General features: G+C 41.6%; 1 protein-coding gene across 1 annotated transcript in view; it reads left to right on the forward strand.

The window, feature by feature from the left end:
- Window positions 1-22,097, forward strand: part of DYNC1H1 (dynein cytoplasmic 1 heavy chain 1) — a 1,654,074-nt gene that overhangs the window by 120,461 nt on the left and 1,511,516 nt on the right. The window contains exons 11-15 of the mRNA XM_086937823.1: window positions 10,304-10,450; window positions 11,372-11,512; window positions 12,807-12,983; window positions 16,248-16,358; window positions 16,440-16,559. Of these exons, the coding sequence (XP_086793949.1) occupies window positions 10,304-10,450; window positions 11,372-11,512; window positions 12,807-12,983; window positions 16,248-16,358; window positions 16,440-16,559 (696 nt within the window). The remainder of the gene's footprint in view (window positions 1-10,303; window positions 10,451-11,371; window positions 11,513-12,806; window positions 12,984-16,247; window positions 16,359-16,439; window positions 16,560-22,097) is intronic.

The raw sequence follows: 22,097 nt of genomic DNA on the forward strand, positions 1-22,097 counted from the left end.
TTACAATTTAGTTTTGTCTGTCCTATACTTTTGTGCAGGTCACAAAAAGATATATCTGTTTTTAATTGTGTGTTTATACTATTTTACAAATGTATTGTAAGCTTTTTTAATATTTCAATAAATTGTTATGTACTTTGAATGTTGTTTATATTTTTAATTTGAGGAGTAAAATTTCACTTTGTTATAGCTAATGTTTTAGCTTTTCGTGTACATTACCCAAGGGAATCAATCTGTTTCTTACTTAGGTCTAAAACCCCAATTCCCTTGCTTGTTTCAAGGGGTTCCTCTCTTTCTTTACATTACATTTGCACAACCATTTGGTTGGAGAGGCGTCGGTCTCATCTTACCCATTATATAGGGTCGCACATAAGCTGCTAATCCATAACTGCAAACCAGTATGGACAAGCTCCAAACCTTTGGGTTCTCCGAAGAACAATATAACAGACTGATGAGTCTAAACTCCAAAGCAGGCAGTAACAAAGGCTTGAATAACAGTAGCCATGAGCAACTAGTTAAAATTCTGAATACAAAAAAGAAACTAATCAGAACGGAACTTCATGCTGAGTTCCTGATAGACTACCTTAAAGAAGGAGTAATCCCAATTGGACTGCAGGTTAGAAATGAGCCAGGCTTATTTGTCGAACACCCTAAATTTATAGAAACTTGGACTAGGATAGCCAATCGCTGTAGTAGAGATTGGCTCATTTTAATTATAGAAACAGCACAGGAAATAATAGAGATAGAGAGGAAAGAGATAGACAAAATGGAAGCAGAAATACTCCAGTCACCAGCCCTAGATGATGCTAAAAAGAAATTAGAAGAGATCAAACATGATGTTGACGGCTATAGGGAGTACCTGACAAACAAAAAACTTAGAAAATTTAAAAAAGACGTAGAGAAATATTCAGTAGAAGGAGTCTACCCCTATACTAATAAAGACTATTTCTCTAATAAAAACGAACCCCGAAGCGATAGACCCTACCAACAGAGACCAATATACTCCAGAGGAGGTGACAATAGGAGAATAACCTTCTCAGAAACCTCAGGATCAGGTAGTGAGGAGGAACCAGAGAGAGTCCAAGAGAACAGATCTGGCCGCAGTTATGAAAGGGAACCTTTTTTAGGGAAACGCCCTTATCGGGGCAACAGAAATTTCAGAGGCTACAATCGCCAGGATGCTCCTCCCAACCATCCACCTCAGAGCACCACCAAAGAATACATCACGACCAGGAACAAACAGTACTGGCGATAAAAGATTTCCCCATCATCAACCTCTCAAGCAAGGTTCTATCAGAAATAGAGGAAGAAGTACTTCAGAAGGGTTTTAGTTTTGCTCCTACGACCTTTTACCCACTATTTAATCTAGAAAGTGACTTAAAAAATTTCTTCAGAAAAGTTAGACTTAACCATTTTTTTGAAAATCGTGATTATAACCCCCCTGAAAGTGTAACGGGTTTTAAACCAAAGTCAACCTTCTTCCCTAACCTTAACCAATTAGAGAAAAAGGTTGAGATATTTGAACATATAGTAGAGATGGAGATTAAATCCCTGTATGACAGAACAGCTAGAAACAAAATCAACCATAACCTAACTAAAGAACAGAAAACAGCCCTCATGGACCTCCAAAATAGCAAGGAGATCACCATCAAACCGGCTGATAAAGGGGGGGGGGTTGTAGTTTTTAACACGAAACATTATGAACAAAACATTAGAAACTTACTAAACGTAGAGGAACATTACAAAAGAGCTAGATTGACTGATTTAGATACATTAAAACTTGAAGTTACTGAATTATTACAGAAAGGAAAGGAAGACGGGCTAATAAGTGACAATGAATATAAATTCCTTCACAATAACCATCCAACAATCCCTGCAATATATGGTCTCCCCAAAATCCATAAACAGCTGGACAATCCACCAATGAGACCGATAATTAGCGGTATAGGTTCAATTCTAGAACCCTTAAGCCAGTATGTAGATTTTTTTCTCCAGCCGATCGTCAAAAAACAAAGATCGTATCTTAAGGACACCACCCATGCGATCACGACGTTCGAAGGTAGAGGGTTCAACAAGGCGACCCAGTTCCTGGTCGCCTTGGACATTGAAGCCCTCTACACCAATATTCCACAAAATGATACAATACAAGTTATAGCATCCATATTAGAACAGGAAGATCTAAAAGGAGGCAACGACCAATTCATAATGTCATGCATATATTTGATCCTCAAAAAAAACTTTTTCCTTTTTAAAGAGGACCTCTACCTACAGGTCAAGGGGACCAGTATGGGGGCTACATGTGCCCCTAGTCTGGCCTGCCTGTACGTGAGTAATTTTGAAGACAAGCATATATTTAACGAGATGGCCCCATTTTATGAGAATATCTCTTGCTGGCACCGCTACATAGATGATATCATTTTCATCTGGAGCGGTGCCAGCGAGACCCTCTGCAATTTCTTGGAGTGGCTTAACTTGGGGGACCCTAACCTAAGGTTCACAGGGCAACATAGTAACCAGCAAGTTACTTTCTTGGATGTAATTATCAAGGAAGAGGAAGGGACCCTCAAGGTCGAACTCTACACTAAACCTACCGATAAAAATACCCTCTTACTATATTCTAGCAACCACCCCAAGTCCCAAAAAGACAATGTACCATTCGGGGAATTTTTGCGGCTCCGCAGAAATTGTACCAATTTGGACGACTTCTATAAACATGCGGAGAACACCAAATTAAAATTGCTAAATAGAGGTTACCCCAAGAAACTTGTAAAGAATGCACTTAAACGTGCCAGGTTCTATGACCGTGATAGCCTCTTGAACCCAGAAAGGAAGTCTAAAAATAATTCCCCCCTAAATAGAATAATGTTTGTGACCCAATTTTCCCATCTGAGCAATCAGATCAAAAATATAATAAACAGAAATTGGAAAATACTTAATCAAAATAGAGAAACCCAACTAAGCAAACCCCTATTTTCGTTTCGACGGAATAAGACCATCAAAAACAGTCTAGTACATACTTACCCCACCGCAAAAGAACAACAGCTCACTCTGTCAGGTAATATTGCTGTAGGAAACTATAAGTGTGGAACTTGTTCCATTTGCCCACACTGCATTTTAGGCAGCAATTTCAAATACAACGACAAGGAGTTAAAACCTAGGACTTTTAATAATTGCCGTAGCCAGAATATAGTATACTTACTATTGTGCCCATGTAATCTAGGGTACGTGGGCGAAACAAGTAGAGAGCTCCGCACCAGAGTGTTGGAGCATAAATCAGCAATACGTACTTCTAAAATTAATGCGCCATTGACTGAACATTACAAAGACAAGCAGCATTCTTGCGAAGATCTCAGATGGTTCATACTAGAGAAGGTAAGACAAACCAGAAGAGGTGGCGACATAGATAGATTAAGAAAAAGAAGAGAACAATGGTATTTCTGCTACCTTGATACTATAGATAGGGGTTTGAATACCAGAGAAGATTGGGCAAAGTGTTTGTAAGGCTAACAACCCAGCCTCTCCATAGTCTTATACCGGATACCTGTGATATCCCTGTCATTATAGAAATAAGCGGCTCCCAGTAATTAGGGAGATGAGGGAGTTATCTGTGAATTTGTGGCGTCTCCTTAAAAATTTGGGCAAAACCAGTTGAGCCTTAATATCTTAAGATACCAACAGTAATAGACACTACCCCAGTCAGTAGGATAACTCAACCATCAGTACTGGATTCTACAGTGTGTATTTCCTATAACTGCTCATCCCCCCGGAGCGCCCATTGAGACGCTTGCGAGAAATCCGTTTTCGGGCGAGGATCCGAAAGGAAATTGCACTTAACCCCGCGAGGACACGCCCACCAGAGACGTGTCCCCTAATACAATGTAAGCATAGGATAACCTACAATGCATTTATAGGTATTATATAGTAGCTCGCTCCCATTGGTGTCATGAGTTAAGTTGAGACTTTCCCTATCAATTAGAGCACGAGCGGCTTAATTTACAACAACATAACTAATACTCTATAGACAGCACACACTGCCCCAGTGAGTACAATTTGCAAGCCATTTGTTTACGGAATCAGCCAGATAGCATTTGTGACAATCAATCATTTCCCTGGAGCGCACATTACAACGTTTGAGAGAAACCCATATCCGGGTGAGGACCTAATAGGGAACTGTATTTAACCTAGCTAGGAAACGCCCATCAGAAACGTGTTCTCTAACCCCACGTCACGATAGGACAGCTAATATGCAAATAGAGCTACTTGGCAGTAGCGTGCTCCCATTGGCCTTAATGATAGCTACTCTATAGCCAATCACCACCAAGCAGGAAGTATTTGAGAAGAGGCGTGTGTTCACTCGCAATCTCTCATTTGAAGAACAGACACCCGTAGTGAAGCAAGGCTACAGCAAAAACAGGTAAGAATCTCCCCAACAGGGCTCCGTTTTATAGGCTAGTCGTTAAAATCTTTGCAAACCCGTTTTTAATTAGAGCTTTATTCTTACCTCCCTAGGGGATACGACTATCCAAAATACCCCGTTTTCAACTAGAACAAGGCAGCACACCGCGCCTTCTCTAACATTTTTTTGACAACAAGTGGTCCACATATATCGGTAAGAATTCGATAGAGTCTTTACTTATGCCCATGTGTTCTTAGTGTAGCACTCTAGTTACCAACATAGAGGTATATCCTGAAATAGGTTTTTTTCCCAATTTCTATTTCCACTGTAGAATGGTTCACTTAGCCCATCCCCAGAATTGGCCCAGCAGTACTCCCTGACGTTTGCCAGATATAACGGTCGGCTAACTGTACAAAAACGTCCACAGATTGACGGACCTGAACTAAATTCCACAACCGTTATTGGATAGGAATGACTATAATAGTCCGCAGGTATGTTCCTTTCAATATAGACCTAGAACACTATAGGTTTTGAATATAATTCATTATAGAATTAATCAAGTGGGTACATGTTCTTCCCTTTGTAGATGGTAAAAACATCTTTTGATTACCTGAGAATCACAGCCACTACAACTTATAAGAAACGATACGTTAAAGAAACATACAGGTATGCATATACTGAGAGGTTTAGAGAGAAGGTTTTATGGAAAGGAAGCTTTTTCATTAGCCTTCCCCACAATAGAGTACTAACCACTTCTCTAGTTCATCCACTAAACTAATATCCCATAACATGGGACCTTAACTTAAAATCAAGCCCCAACAATTGGTCGCAGTAGGGTCTAGAACCTTAAGGTGTAGATAACCTCTAAGCTCCAAGAAGAAATAAGTGATGTTCCAACTTATTCTCCGCAAAGCACTGTTTAGATGACAGACAGATTAGAATCGCTGTAGTAGATGGAGTTAATCTGTTTTTGAAAATTAGATATCTAATTTCATGTATATCCATCTTAGGAGACCTATGAGGATCCAACTGTATGACAGACAACGAAAATTACAGTCTTGATAAAGGTGGCACCGAATCAAACGTAAAACCACCGAAACGCGTCGACGCAAGCTCAAGTACAATTCATGTTGTTCCTCCCTGATGCATATAAGATTGTGAGGTTATAACACCAGGGCAGTTTGAAACTTTTTCTGTGAATGTATGCCTTGTAAAACTTTCAAGTTTTATGATTTACAATTTAGTTTTGTCTGTCCTATACTTTTGTGCAGGTCACAAAAAGATATATCTGTTTTTAATTGTGTGTTTATACTATTTTACAAATGTATTGTAAGCTTTTTTAATATTTCAATAAATTGTTATGTACTTTGAATGTTGTTTATATTTTTAATTTGAGGAGTAAAATTTCACTTTGTTATAGCTAATGTTTTAGCTTTTCGTGTACATTACCCAAGGGAATCAATCTGTTTCTTACTTAAATCTATGAAAGATACCCAAATACTGGATAATAAGACAAGTTACTTACCTGCAACTTCAGGTTCGAGGCATATGGGCTGCAGATGGTACATTATGAACATTATGAATAGATCGCCATCTGGTGTTGGGCTCGGATGATTGCACTTGTTTTTGTCTTGGAGAAGTCTTTTGTAGTCACGAGGCTGGTGACTCCTCCCTTGGGTGATAGTGCGCATGTGCATCGGCTCCATCCTTAGATTGTTTTGCCATAGTAGGGTTAGATGGAGTAGTATGATAGAATACAGAAAGAGATGCCCATGTAAGTGTATCTAAATAAGATAATGTTGGAAACGACACAGGTTTCCGGGGAGGCAGGGAGAGCATGTACCACTCTGCAGCCCTCTGCCAAGAACAGATGCATACTGGTATGTAGCATATTCCGTTCGAGGCATATGGGCTGCAGATGGTACATTATGAATAGATTACACAGCAGTTACCTCCCTAGCGGTGATCACCAGTGTCTGTTGCAACAGTTTGAAATAAAGTTTTTAATACAGCCTGGCCCACATTTGCTTGTTGTCTTTGTCTTGCCTGCACGTCAACACAGTAGTGTTTTGTGAAGGTATGCGGTGTATACCAAGTTGCTGCTTGGCATATGTCATCTAGGGGAATGTTCCCTAAGAATGCCATAGATGCCCCTAATTTGCATGTAGAATGAGCTCTAGGGGGAACAGTTAGTGTTCTTTTTGCCTTTATGTAACATATCTGTATACATTTAACAATCCACCTGGCAATACCTGCTTTAGGTATAGGGTTGCCTTTATGTGTTGGGGAAAACGCTACAAATAGTTGTTTCATTTTTCTGAAAGTTTGTATTCTTTCTATGTAATATAATATTGCCCTTTTGACATCTAGTGTATGTAGGGCCCTCTCTGCTACCGTCTGTGGCTTTGGAAAAAAGACTAGTAGTTCCACTGGCTGATTGATGTGGAATGCTGAAATTACTTTAGGTAAGAACTTTGGGTTTGTTCTAAGAACCACTTTATTCTGGTGTAACTGTAGAAATGGTTCTTGTATTGTTAATGCCTGTAACTCACTCACTCTCCTGAGGGAGGTAATGGCTATAAGGAAAGCCACCTTCCAGGTAAGAAATTGTATTTCACACCTATGCATAGGTTCAAAAGGTGGTCCCATTAGTCTGGTGAGTACTATGTTGAGGTTCCAGACTGGAGAAGGTGGTAGTCTTGGTGGAATAACTATTTTGAGGCCTTCCATGAAAGCCTGGATTGTGGGTAACCTAAACAGGGATAAACGTTGCCTGTTTTGCAGGTATGCTGCTATAGCTGCAAGATGTACTCTAATGGAGGTATAAGCAAGGTTACATTGCTGTAAGTGTAGTAAGTAGCAAATACTATTTTGTGTAGATGCGTCCAGAGGGTTGATGTTGTTACTGTTACAGTATATAGCAAACCTTTTCCACTTTGCTGCATAGCAGGCTCTGGTGGTGGGACGTCTTGCTTGTTCAATAATTTCCATAGTTTGGAGGTAAATTTAAGTATTCAAATTCTAAGACCTCAGGAGCCAGATTGCTAGGTTCAGTTGTTTGGGATCTGGGTGCATTATTTCTCCACCCTGCAGCCCTCTATGCCAAGAACAGATGCATATTGGTAAGTAGCATATTCCTTATCCAGTATTGGTATCTTTCATAGATTCACATACCACCCACCCTCCTCCCCGGAGAGGCTTACCTTATCATTATGGCATACTTACTGTCACTGGTGCTACGAAAATAGGAGGGTTTTTTCTCTCTTTGGAAGGTTCTAACAGGGTGCTGCAGCCTGTTCGGCTGTCTTCCAAGTTTGGTTCTTTTTGCAAAAGGACTGAGATAGGCTAATGTAGTGACTTTGCCGCCCATAAAAGCCTATTGTGTAATGTTATTAGGACTATAATGTATATGTTTTATTATACCGTGAGACTCCCACCTCGTCGGCGGGGATGATTCTAAGCATGTGAATCTATGAAAGATACCAATACTGGATAACTGAAGTTACAGGTAAGTAACTTTCTCTTTCAGGACCCTGAGAGCGGGAGTTTCTCGACCCAGGGCCCAGAAACATGCCTGTGGGTGGCAGCTGGCGATCAACCAGTTATCCAGGACACTAGTTAGGTCGTTTTTCAGGGGCATCTCTAAGATCCCCTCTGTGCAGTTGGCATTAATTCCCACACTGGCATTAGTGTGGGTTTAATGTGCTGAGAAGTGAGGCTCAATGATTAGAGCGGCAGACCCTGAGGCAGAGGTCTAGCCCGGGACCAGGGTTCAATTCCCCGCCTCAGCGGGTCTTGGGCTCAAAATTCCACGGACCTGATCATTCTTGCCTCGGTGCCTATTCCAATCATGGAGTCCCACTCTGCAACTCTGGGCAATAGCTTGCTTAATCTCCACAACGGCCCCCACAACGCTAAGGATGCCTGGCCTCCACCTTGGGGGTGCCCAGGAGTGGACGCCTCACAGGGAAAGCCAGGATGGGTTCCACAGCGGTATTCGTACAAGCGCCTTGAGACCCTTGCGGGTGAGTAGTGCGCTATACAAGTATCAATTTACATTTACATATCAAACTTCCCATATTTCAGTAAAGCAATTACGGTGCTGTGAAGTTCGTAATGACAAATTCCCAGACTGAATACTCGTTATGGTTTTACTGCACTTACAATGTTTTGGATTGGACGTGGACACAGTAGGGGTACAGAGCTTATACACCTGTACCCTCGCCAGTGGTATAGTGAACCCAGCTGGAGGAGTGGCTTACCTATGCCATAGGGAGTGGATTGTACACATGGCACGCAGGGATGTGTGCCATGTCGACTCTTCACTTTTCTCTGCACCAAAACACGCAGCCAGCAAGAGAAGGGTGTGAGTGCAGGTGTGTGTGCAGGTGTGTGTGTGCACGCATGTGTTTGTGCAGGTCCAGAGACAGGCACAGGGATTCTAAGGGTGGCACAATATATACCGCAGCCCTTAGAGGCCATCCCTGGTTGCAGTGCCCTTGGTACCCATGGTACCTTTTACTAGGTACTTGCATGTGGCTAGAGATTTTTCAATTGGGTTGCAACAGTACAGTTTTAGTGACAGAACATAGGTCCTGTGTACATAGTTGGCAGGAACACAGGGCGCACTTGGTCAAAGAGCATCAACCTCAGCAAAAAGTGCTGCGCAGCCATGCAAAAAGGAGGACTTTCCTATAACTGGGACCAGTTATGGGTTGAAGCTGACTTTATGCTGGATTGGACAGAAATAAACCTACCAGAGATGGTAAACAAATACTTCATCTATTTACTACTGATCTACTACCACTAGATAACCAGTAACCTGGTATGAGTAGGTGGTCTATACTATTAACTATACGAGCACTCTTTAGTAGTAGAAGTAGTAGTAGAATACTTTTGAGTTTTAAGTATCTTCACAGTACCTCAGAGTGGAAGATGGCACCCTACTTCCGTGAGATGCTATTTCACCATGCTAGTTGACTGTACATTGTGGAATTACTAGTGAAATCTGGAATGGATGGTGCCTATATGGCCGTGGTGGACGTTTTTCATAGCAACCACATAACTTAAGTAGCTGGAAGTGGCTCATGCTAGTGCATCAAAGGGTTTCATGAGAGAATGTGGAAGAGGTGTTGTTCTATAGGGGTAATGATGGAACTTGGCCTGTGAGAGTAGAATGATCGAATGATCAGTTATATGGTATTGGATGCAAACATGCTTTATACAAGCTTTCTGTCACTGATTTTTTTGATGTCCTTGATAGAGCCAGTACTATCATATCCTCTAAGGATTTAAAGTAGCTACACAGATCCGACATTGGAAAGTGTGAGGTCGTCCTATGGTATCTTGCCATAAATAGATACACAGTACTTAAAGAAGTAAATTAATTATGACCTCTTAGCCTCAGCCCAAGAGTTTTGATGGCATTTACTTGAGGGAGCAAACAGTATACTATATGACATCTGGTTTCTATCTCCTTGACCTTCACAAAATACTTAATCCCCTTTCTCCATAAAACATTGAAATGCAGTAAATGTTAGGTGGAAATTGCTCAAACGTTCTGCTTACAGATCAGATTTAAGTCTTGCGAGTGTAGGTTGTACACCATAAAAGTCAAGTGCTACAAATTGGAATCTCTTCCCTTGTTTTTTATTCTGTTTAATTCATTATGATGCTACCATTCCCATTGTCAGGCTGCCTTATATTTCAGCTGAGGGTGGTCGGTATTTTTTAAGAAGATTGGTGTCTTTCTGCTTTATTTATAGAATTTCACATTTTAACCTTCTAATGAAAGCTCATCTATTCAAACTAATGTGGCATTATTGGAGGTATTTAATAATGGAAAATGGGTTTTATTCATTAGCTCAGACAAATATATGAACTCTTTCTTCAAACTTTTTTTCCTTGCAGAATATTGTTCATGAACTGAGGATAACTAACCAGGTGATTTATTTAAATCCACCAATCGAAGACTGCAGATACAAGTTGTACCAAGAAATGTTCTCCTGGAAGATGGTAATACTCGCCCTTCCCCGAATTCAGAGCCAAAGATATCAGGTGAGCATTCCATTTAAGAGGAGTACTCCGTTTGTTAGGTTGTGGTTTAGGTGATTCCTTTGACTTATTGGAAGTTTGAGGCATTAATATTTTTTTCCTTATTATATAATGGTGATGGACTTTAGAGCTCACTAAATATGCTTGCCTACTTGTACATGCACAATTTTAATTTCTAGCTTTTTATTTGCTCAAATTGGTGTTCTGTATCTTCTATTAAGAAAAATGCAGTATGCTAAGAAAATTCACCCATTTTCCATCAACTGGTACCAACTGGGCATCCTAATTTCAATTATTTGCGCACCCAAGACAAATTAATATGTGCAAATATTTTGTTTTTAAAGTGTACATTCACACTTTGCCATCACTTCTTGACTAAGTGTTCGGAGTATGGGGCTCATCTTATATTTTTGTTTTTTTACTGATATTTCCCTCTTTGATGGCCCTTCAATGGTTGATTTGCTGTCAAATATGAAATGTGCCATGCACAGGTTTATAGCCGAATTAATTTGCACTTGTCGGTTACTCAACTGTTTTCTATAAATAGGGTTCTTGGTTATCCTATGTCAAGAGTAATCTGTTCAGGTAGGTATAATTTTCTGACTTGCATCCTTTTGCACGCTGCTACTTGCAGTTCTGCATTCAGAAACAAAAAAAGTTGCATTCTTTTTTTTTGGTAAAAAAAATGAAACTGAAAAATAACTCAAACCTGTTTTACTACAACAAGGGAACTTTGAGGGACCAGTGGTGTTAGGGCAGTGACTTCTTGCTAAAGAACTACCCTATCATGAGCTGTAAAAAATGAATTTGGCAGTGTTCAGACTACTTTAAGAGTTATTAGTGAATGACTGGCTGGAGGAATCCGAGGTTCCTACTTGTGCTGTTACAAAGTAAATAAACACTTACATGTTGTCGTTTAAACAGGTTGGCGTTCATTATGAACTCTCTGAAGAAGAGAAGTATTACCGGAATGCTCTTACTAGAATGCCAGACGGGCCTGCAGGTCTGGAGGAAGCTTATGCTGCCGTCATGGGTATTGTTACAGAAGTGGAGCAGTATGTAAAGGTAAATAAAATTGTGGATGTTGCACTAGGAATTTTAATTTCCACACATTTGCTGCAAATGATTTTGCCAATTTTTGTTCTGTACAACAGGTATTGCATTTACGATCAGGTTCTTCAATGGCAGGTTATATGTGTAACTCCATTTGATAAATGTCAGCTACAAGAAGTTCTTTAAATTTTTGTATTGCTGTGAATTCCTGTTTCTATAACTTGGGATAAATCAGACCTCTCCTAAAATTAGGAAATCATAAGATGGCACCCCTCATGTTTGGGGTGCCTTTTCTCTTTAAAGTCTCCTCAGACTTTAGTTAAGTGCACTCTTTGAGAATAGATGTGGAGATATAAAGCCATTTCGCATCTAAATGTTGAATATATGGATCAGGATATCTCAATATCTGTTCTGTTCTGTTTTACGTTTTTTTCTATTATACCAGGAAGCAGTTGGAGGCATGAGCCCCTTTTCATTTATGTCCCCGGACATCTAATTATGTCACTTACAAATTCCCTAATTCTAAGCATCCCGTGCTGTAATAGTGGGAGCCTAAAATGATGGCCCCCCATTGGGAGCTAAAATTTCTCTACCTAAAAACAAGTCCCTTTAGAACAGTCACTGGCATCTATTTCCCAGTTGCCTTTTCTGGTAAGTTTCTAATTTCATGTTCAGATCAATGGGGACTGATAAAATATATATCTAAAGAGTTTGGTTCAGTTAATATTGTACTGTTTTTAATATTTGTTTTACTTAATCTACTATTGACTTTGATTCAATATGCTGTTTCCCCTGTAGTCTGGAAATAGTACTTTATTTTTGTCTAACTTTATTTGTTGTTTAAAATATCCTGTTGACTATCAGGGTAAAATGCCCCATTTATTTCGGCTTAGTATTACTTATGGATGGACTTGTGTTCTTTTTCTGGCTGGGTTTCTAGGCCTTTCTGCGTTGAACACCTCCAATTATCCTTTTGAGTATTCCCCTGTTGTCTGGGAGAATTTTTTTTTAGATCGGAACCATTGTGAACTGGTGCCTTTCACATGATTCTTTTAAGGCTGCCAGCTCTTTTTAAATTAAAAGTTTGTCTTTTGAGGAATTTGAAACTCCTAATCTGAGACCATGCACCCTGTGATTGCAGCTGATGTTTTCATCTAAATGTTGTTCTTCTCTGGCTGCAAATTTTTCCAAATATTTTGACTAGCAAGACAACCAATGCCCGACTGATTATACATGGGCTTTTTAAATGCTTATGCATCTTTTGGCACTTGTTTCTAGTAAATGTTTCCCTTTTCTCCATGTACAGGTTTGGCTCCAATATCAGTGCTTATGGGATATGCAAGCTGAAAACATCTACAACCGACTTGGTGAAGATTTGAATAAATGGCAGTCCCTGCTTGTTCAGATCAGGAAGGCCAGAGCAACATTTGATAACGCAGAAACCAGAAAAGAGTTTGGTCCTGTTATCATCGATTACGGAAAGGTAGATTATTTTTATTTTAGTTTGTCATCAACTTTGTAGGTCTGCATGTCTTTTCAGTCATAAGAGAATATCTAAGCATACAGTTGTTAATTAAAAAGTAATTAGTGCAGGAACCACAACCTTAACTTACACTGGAAATGTTATTTTCACCAATGCACATAATCTTTTATCCTTTCAAGAAATTAGATCACAAACCAATAGCGTATTTCTGAGATTGCTTACCAAGGATAGAAATGCCAAACATGTTTCAATATAACAGTCTACAAGAATGGATAAACTCTATATAAGTTCAGCCAAACTAACCTGGGTGTTTCGCCTTACCTGGCATCCCTCTCCAAGACTTTTTATTGGGGCCAAAAATGCTTAAAATGTTACTATGGCGAACACGTTTTCTACCCCTTCGTTGAACATATGTTCTATTATCGTGTGGGCCTACCAGATAGGCAGCAGAGCACTGAACTATGTTTACGGCAAAGATACAATCACAGTTAATTTAGGTTAAAGTACTAGGCTCAGAGCAGAGGTGGATTGTTTTATGTGTTGCGGTGTAATGTTCTTTAAAATGCTTTTCCTTCAGCTCTTTTCGAAGAATGAATAAGGGTAGGTTCAGTCCTGTTGGATAAAATGATGTTCTACCCTCTCTCTTCATTTTATTTATTTTATTTTGAAAGTTTTATATAGCGCGAACAAGATCTTCGCAGATATCAGAGCGCTTTACAGAGGGGGGAGCATGTATACGCAGATACATCAGTCATGTTAAAGGTACATTGAGGTGATAACATAAAACAATCAATAGGTAATTTCAGAAACGAAATAACAATACAGAGTGTTCGACAAGTAGTACAGATGAGTATCAAGTCTTTGTAGTTTATCTCCAGTAGTGGTTCAAGTGTATTTAGCCATGAGGATCGCTTTTACTTCTTTCTTGAAAAGTATAGTAGAGGAGATGAGCCTGGTTTCAGGGGGGAGCGAGTTCCAAATCCTGGGAGCCATTCCTGAGAAGGAGCGTTTATAGGTTTTTTCCTTGCGGAATCTTTTAGGCTTTAGCAAAAGATTATTTGTACCTCTAGTGTTTCTGGAACCTCCTGAAATCGTCAGCTTCTGAGCAAGGTATGTAGGTGAGCTCAGGTGGACAGCCTTGTGCGTCAGACAAGCGATTTTCAGGTGTATTCTGGCTTCAAACGGCAGCCAATTCAGGGATTTGAAGTCAGGGGAAATGTGTGAGTGTTTTTTTGATCCAGTGATAAGTCTCGCTGCGGCGTTTAGAGAGGCTCTGATGGGTGCCGTAGTGGCTCGGGGGAGACCGCAGAGGGCGGTGCTGCCGTATTCTATTCGAGGTATGACTAGCGATTGTACCGCAGTTTGGAAGTCCTTGGTTGGAAGGAAAGGTTTAAGTTTCCTAAGGGTGTTGATTTGGTAGTTCGCTCCCTTAGTTGCTTTGTTGATGTGTTCCTGCATGCTGAGATTGGTGTCAAGTGTTATGCCCAAAGATTTCGCTGAGTCCACGATGGTGGGTTGGACATTGAGTGCCGTTAGGTCTTTAAGCCACATTTGTGCGGTAGCGCTCTTCGCGGGTGGTGAGATCAGAAGGAACTCTGTTTTAAGGGCATTGAGTTTCAGATGATTGGCGGCCAACCACGATTGGGTGCTTCTGATCGTTGAGTTCAAGAGCGTAATGTCTTTGGGTGATTGTAGTTTGAGATAGATTTGAGTGTCGTCAGCATACATGTGGAAGTGTACATTGGATTCTTGCAACAAGGTGGTGAGAGGTTCCATAACTAGGTTGAACAAGGTTGGGGATAGGGAGGATCCTTGTGGTACGCCTAGCGATACAGGTCTTGGTGCAGACATCAAGTTGTTGCTCTTGAATTTCTGCGACCTGTTATGCAAAAAGGACGTGAACCATTTGAGCACAGTTCCAGATAGGCCCATTCTCGTGTTTAGTAGTTCGATTAAGCTCTCATGTTTGACAGTGTCGAATGCAGAGGAGAGATCAAGGAGGATGAGGAGGCAAGTATCGTTATGATCTAGGATTTGGAGGGCGTCGTCGATTATGTGAGTCATAGCAGTTTCAGTACTGTGATTTGCTCGGAAGCCTGATTGATGAGAGTTGAGGAGATCAAACTGAGTAATGTGTTTAGTTAATTGTGTTTGTGCGCATTTTTCCAGTAGTTTGGCAAGAGTCGGAATGTTGGTAATGGGACGGTAGTTGTTTAGGTCAGAGGGGTCAGCTGTAGGTTTCTTTAGCAAAGGTGTGACTTGACCAACTTTGAGGGAGTCGGGAATGATCCCTTGTTGAAGTGAGCTGTTAATGATTTTGGTCCAGAGTGGAAGGAGCGACGGGGTAAGGACTTTGACAGCGTTGGCAGGAAGGGGGTCCGTGAGGTGATTGGATGGTTTCAGAGTGCTGAGCAGTTTGCCAATTTCTTCCTCCGTGTAGGTGAGAAAGGTTGACCAGGTGGCATTGTTTTTTGGTGTCGTGGGTGCTATGCGGTGGGGTTTGGGATAGAGGCTTGCGTCTATGAGGAGGTCATTCTTTATGTTGTCAGTTTTTTGGATAAAGAAGGAGGCGAAGTCCTCACAGGAGGGAGCTTCGCACACAGTGTTGAGATGTTGGGGTTGTTCTTTGGATTGTGTTCGGATAAGCTCAAACAGCTTTCTCGGACGATTTTTGGCTTGGTCAAGCTGACGGCTGAAGAAGTCTGATTTTGATCGTTTTATTTTCCTGAAGTAGGCGTTTCTCCTTTTCTTCAGGTGTTTTAGGTTCAAAGCGGAGGGAGCTGATCTCCAGGTGCGCTCTGCCATTCGCATGGCGCGTCTATCGTCATTGAGACTCCCGTCGTACCAGGGATTGGACATTTTTGTGGTGGCTTTTTTTAGTTGCAGGGGTGCGACTTCATTAATTATTGAGGTCATAGTGTTAAGATAGTGATGCGGCAGGCAGGGAATGCGGCAGGCAGGGAATGCCTATTGGATAGTTTTTTTGTATTTCGGAGTCTCCATCCTTATGACATCCTGGGTGTAGGTGTGCTAAGAACCACTGGAGACAGGGAGCCTGTCATCCAGAGTAGGGTGGGTGCCAGTTGTGATGCCTACACTTCATGAATGAAGGGACCTAATGCACATATTTGGAGCATTGGGTGGGTGGGTGGAATTAGTTTACTGATCCTTTTACATACAATTGGCAGAATAAGTACTTTTGAATTAATAGAACTGTTAGTTTGATTTTGGTCAAAGCCATAACCTGATTTTATTTCCATTTAGGTGCAATCAAAAGTAAATCTGAAATACGATTCTTGGCATAAAGAAGTTCTAAGCAAATTCGGACAGATGCTTGGGCAGAACATGACTGAGTTCCATTCACAAATCTCCAAGGTAAGTAAAAACTTGTTTCTTTTAGGATGTTGGATTTCCTTATTTATACATATGAATTTTGATGTATGTTTTCTTTGATAGTCACGACAAGAATTGGAGCAACACTCTGTGGATACTGCAAGTACTTCTGACGCAGTGACATTTATTACATACGTGCAGTCTCTGAAGCGAAAAATCAAGCAGTTTGAGAAGCAAGTTGAGGTATGTGTTAACGAATTTTGACAACTAATGCAATTAAGAATTTAACTTGCAGTAGCCATATTCAGCTGCTAAAACAAATTTTGTGCAATTTTGGTTAACCTTACAAAGTGCTGGGTTCAAAAAGCTGGAATGCGATTTGGAACTTTTAATGCAGCAAATGCACACATTATTTGGCTCACACTAGAACAAAATCTTTGGCTGCAGAATTTGTAAACATTTATACATTATCTGCAGACTTTTATTTGAAATTTCTGTAATTCATTAAAGTAAAGCAGTACCTTTTCTTCTTTTTTTTATGGATGTTTGCAGTTTTTATATATATATTTTTATTTTATTTCCCATTTTTGCATGAAAATAAAAATAAATAACAATGAGACTGCAATATGAGAACATGAAATGACAATTTGGATGATTTTGCAAAAAGAGGACAATTCAATAGCAATATAAATACGAATCATATTGACAAAAAGAAGAAATAAGGTGATGTGACACATATGCACCGACAATAAACAAAATAATACATATAATGAATAAAACAATCCTGTGACATTTGTGAAGTCAACAACTACAGATAGGAACAAAAACCAAAGGCCAACTGAATGTGAAGCGATCCTCACTTCGCTACTCAACGTGAGTCTAAAGGGAGCTACCTCACTCCGGTAGGGGTAATGCCTGATTGCGCCGGAGACTCGTGTGTTATTTGGCGTCTGGATATGTACTCTCTGTATGGGCCCCAAATGTCGACAGGTCTGGAAGAAGTGGGGAGTAAAGTGCTAAATTCCTCGCAATTCACATTGCAAAACGCCAGAATGTTTAACCAGGAGCGGAGAGTAGGGGCACGTCTACTGCCCCACAGTAATGCAATCTCTCGTTTAGCCAAAAGGAAGCCCAATGCCGCCAGGCGGCGAACCGTCTTAGGAAAGTTTAATACATAACCCAACAGGGCGATCTCAGGTAAAGGAAGGAGCGGCATGGATAACATATCACCCAGGGCGGAATGGATGTCAAGCCAATATTGGTGTATTTTAGGGCAAGTCCAGGATAAATGTGCAAACTCAGCAAAGGGGGCAAGACATTTATGACAGTGGTGAGGCCTAGCATTGTCAATCCTGTGTGCATGGGCCGGGGTGAAACACATCAGTCGAAGGAATTTGAAATGAAGCAACTTATGACGACTATTCAAAGAAACGTCTGTCGTGGCACTGCAGCAATATGCCCACTGGTCATCAGAGATGGGTCCCCCCAAGTCCCCCTCCCAAGCAGCCTGGAGTCATCTATTGGTTTGAGCGTACTACACTGTTTGTACAATTTGGAAATCAGGTGTGCATTGTTTGGGCTTTGAAATCAGGTGTGCATTGTTTGGGCTTTGAATCAACAAGGTGAGGGGAGGGAATTCAGTCGGCGCCAGAGGAAAGGAGGAAAACTCAGCTCTCAAAGCAGAGCGTAACTGGGTAAAAATGAAAGTGTCCACTAAGGAGCGATCGCTAAACCGAGCTTCTTCCGTCGATGAGAATATATGCCCATCCGGGAACAAGTCACCGAGGGTGCATAGGTTGAACTTCGCCAGCGTGCGTTCTACCAAAGTCTCGCCAGTAATGGGGAAAAAGGAGGTGTTAGGCAGGGGCAAGGCGGGGGAATATAAAAGATCTAATCCCAGAAGTCTACGCAATCTAATCCAAGCCCAGCAGGTGGTGGAAATCGTTTGGATGTCACAGGGGTCCCGAGGGAAACCGGTAGGAAGATTCGTAAGAAGCTGTCTCTGGAGAAAAAGATCCTCCTCTGGTCTCAAATACGGAATACGTGCGTCCGGATGGAACCAGGTGGTGGGGGGAATAGTCTTGACTCCCAAGACCAAGCAAATCAAATTCGAGCGAAGTTGCGTAAAGAAGATTTTAGTTAAAGGAACAGGAATATTATTAAAAAAATACAGAAACCGGGGCAAAACAATCATTTTAATGATTGCAAGTCTTCCCGCCATGGACGGGGGCAAGCCAAACCATCGGGTGACTTGTGTTTCCAATGCATCAATTGCGGAACCGTAGTTGAGGCGAATAACTGAAGCGGTATCCAGATGAATGTGGATACCCAGGTATCTAATAGAATCCGCAGCACCTTTTCTTTGGCTAAAAAAATGCGTATAAAATGCATGTTGATATTCAAAATAAATCGTGTTGTTTGCCTCAATTAAAAAGTTACATTGCGCAGAGTTACATTTAACCAATTTCTAGTTTGTGTGGCCATTAATGTGTCTTGCACTTCAAAGGACTTTGACTTGCAGAGTTCCCTTCCAATAAACTAAATCCTACACTTAAAACATCGATAACTAAACAATATAATTTAGATCCCCAAAAATATGTTGCTGCTATTTCGGAGATTTGATGCACCATTCATAATTTTTGCTTTGGTAGGCGTTCTCCTTATAACTAGTTTTCATGATGAATTTACTAACTTGGGACTTCTAATGGATACTTCTAACTGAAGATTCCTCAACTTGCAAATACCCTCCAGGTGCCAGACTGGATCCAGAGTTTTCTAAGCTATTCCCTTGCAACAGTAGGTGGCCTTGTACAGCTACAAGTCAACTCGGTCACACCCTGGAAATGACACCTTAGCCATATATTACCTCCACACCTGCGCGTTGAAGACTGTTGGTTTCTTTCTGCGCATTCATCTCTGATTCGCGGTCAGCTTTCAATTTTTTTGTCGGTGACATGAACATTTCTGATTTTTAAAATATATATATTTTTTTACAGTGTGCAGAACTGCCCCCCCCCTCCCACCAGAACTACAGGATATAAATCTTACAGGGACTGTCACAGATGTCTGTGACACCGTCACCAGGTTTGTCTCTGGTGTTTGGCATTGTCGCATTGTGCGGGGATTGTGCAAGGGCAAACCAGAGAGCTATATGGGACAATGTCTGAATGTGCGCAAGAGCCACTCTCGCTTGCAGTTTAGAATGCAGTTGCGTTCTCGCTCTCAAGGATGCTCTCGAGGGAGGTAATCTTCCCATACCTAGTCTTCAGTTATGTCAAAATCCAAGGAAAAACTCACCAGTCATCAGGAAAAGAATGTCTATGTCGAGGTGCCTCCCACGCCATGGAACTGATCCCTCTGCTCTACCCGATCCTCCCTGAATTCCTGGGTCAATCACAGCTGCTACAACTGGTCGAAGCCTTTTAAAGGGGCATTTTACTTGTATTTGGCACCTTATATTTGGCACCCTTCCTATTCCCTCTGGGGTGCCTTTGGCCCCAAGGATCTGAGGAGGCCCCCAGCCTTTCCTCCTGTGCCCCAGAGCCTTGTAGTTCAAGCCTACATAAGGAGATTACATATACATTCATTTCTATCTATATCCCTGTTAAAGAATCAAAGCGCCTGGAAGCTCCATAAATGTCAAGTTTCTTTCTGGGTGTTATCAATCACATGTGTTATGGAACATGAAACCTGGTAAGTGAGATCTTGCCCACAGTCCCCGAACGATTTCGTGCTAATCTGGTGCAGATCATTTAAGACTGACCACATGCTGCAAAATAAGGGATGGTCTTGGACACTGTCAACTGCTTGGGTAGAGCAGTCATGTCCAGCGTTGAGCTTTGGTGCCATGCATGTATAAGATCAACTGACATTTTCAATGACATCCAGTTGTCACTTATGGACATGTCATTTGATGGCACAAAGCGGACAGAACCCTAGAGGACTTTAAAGAGAGCAGAGCCACAACGCACTCCCTCTGCCTATCTGCACCCATGCAGCAGTATCCCCAGCAGTTTCAATCTTTTCAGGGCTTCCAACAGAGGAGACACCAATGCCCACCTCCGAAGCAACAGAACCGCGAGTCCTTTTGAGGTCGGGGATCCGGATGACCGTCTTCATGCCATCAGGGGCAGCATACTAACCAGTCACCCGGTGATGCTCAAAAAACCCTTTAGCTTACTATTAGTGGCACATGTCCATCTCTTTGTACCTCCACGAGTGGCAGCGCATCACATCTGACAGATGGGTGCTGCAAATTCTTAAGGATGGATGAGCTCTATTTGTTCTCTCCATCCTTCCACATGTACCACCTACACCACAGTGACATCTTGAAGACCACTTGTCCATCCAATAGAGAGAAGTTCAGACTCTTTTGGACAAGGGGGACTTTAAGATAGTCCCTGCATTGGAAATGTGGTCTAGCTTACTATTAGTGGCACATGTCCATCTCTTTGTACCTCCACGAGTGGCAGCGCATCACATCTGACAGATGGGTGCTGCAAATTCTTAAGGATGGATGAGCTCTATTTGTTCTCTCCATCCTTCCACATGTACCACCTACACCACAGTGACATCTTGAAGACCACTTGTCCATCCAATAGAGAGAAGTTCAGACTCTTTTGGACAAGGGGGACTTTAAGATAGTCCCTGCATTGGAAATGTGGTCTAGACGCACTCTTGTGGTATTTCCGGGTGCAGAAAAAGGACAGAAGACTTTGTCTTATTGTAGATCTTCTCCTTCTGAACTTTCCCCCCAAAAAATAAAATAAAAAATAAGGACCAGATTAAGATGCTCAAGTTCCATCTGCCCTTGATTTCGGCATCTGGATGTGGTGGTAAATTTGCAGGACTCCTATTTCCAGATCTTCGTCCTGCAGTATAAACAGGTGTTACCTGCAGTTCCAGGTGGATCACAAGCATTTCCAGTTTTCTGTGCTTCCCTTTGGCCTTGCGAGTGGCCCTCTGGTGTTCTCAAAAGCTGGTGATGGTGGCTACACATCTTCTAAGGTTGAGAATACCAGTCTTCCTATATTTCGATGACTGGTTGCTGAAGGTGTCCTCCCCTCATCGGGGATCACCTCCAGAAGACTGCAAACCTCCCCGCATCTTGAGGTTTGTGATCAATGTGCTGAAGTCACACAACTCTTTTGAAGAGGCTCCTGTTAGTTTGTGCTATTCTAAATATGGTGTAGATTTGTAATTTTGAACCTTCCCACCAACTCAGCAAGTCCAGGACTTTCAGGCTATGTTTCCAATTTTTCATCCTCAGTCTCAGAAGGTCTGACAGACTTCTTGGCCTTTTGGTGTCCTGTTGGTGGACTGCACCAGATTGCGTATGAAGGCTGTGCTTCACTATCTGAAGGTTCAGTGGGCCTAGCATAAGAGAAACCTCTCTGTTTCAATTACTTTTTCGGAGGAGACTGCTAAATATCTTAATTGGTGTGTGTTAGACTGCAGTTGGACCAGTGGTGGACCCCTCTCCCTACCCCAGCCTGAGCTGATGGTCATGACAGATGCATTGTTTTTGGATTGGGGAGGTCATCTGGGAGAGGTGCTGTGGGACCTGGAGTTCCAGTGGGCGCAGCATCTGGTGTAAATCCCTCCGACATAGTCCAGATCTCGGAGCAAACTGCAAAGGACCTGCAATGGTGGTTAACGAACTGCCCTATCCATTTCTGGGATAGGGCGACCACCTTGGAGAGGTGGAGATCAGAGTATTATACTCTCTGGCTGAATCCAGACTCCATATCAACCTCTTAAGCTCGGAGCGAATAGATTTAC

Source organism: Lissotriton vulgaris, chromosome 9, assembly GCF_964263255.1.
Source record: "Lissotriton vulgaris chromosome 9, aLisVul1.2, whole genome shotgun sequence".
In the NCBI taxonomy this organism is placed as follows: Eukaryota; Metazoa; Chordata; class Amphibia; order Caudata; family Salamandridae; genus Lissotriton; species Lissotriton vulgaris.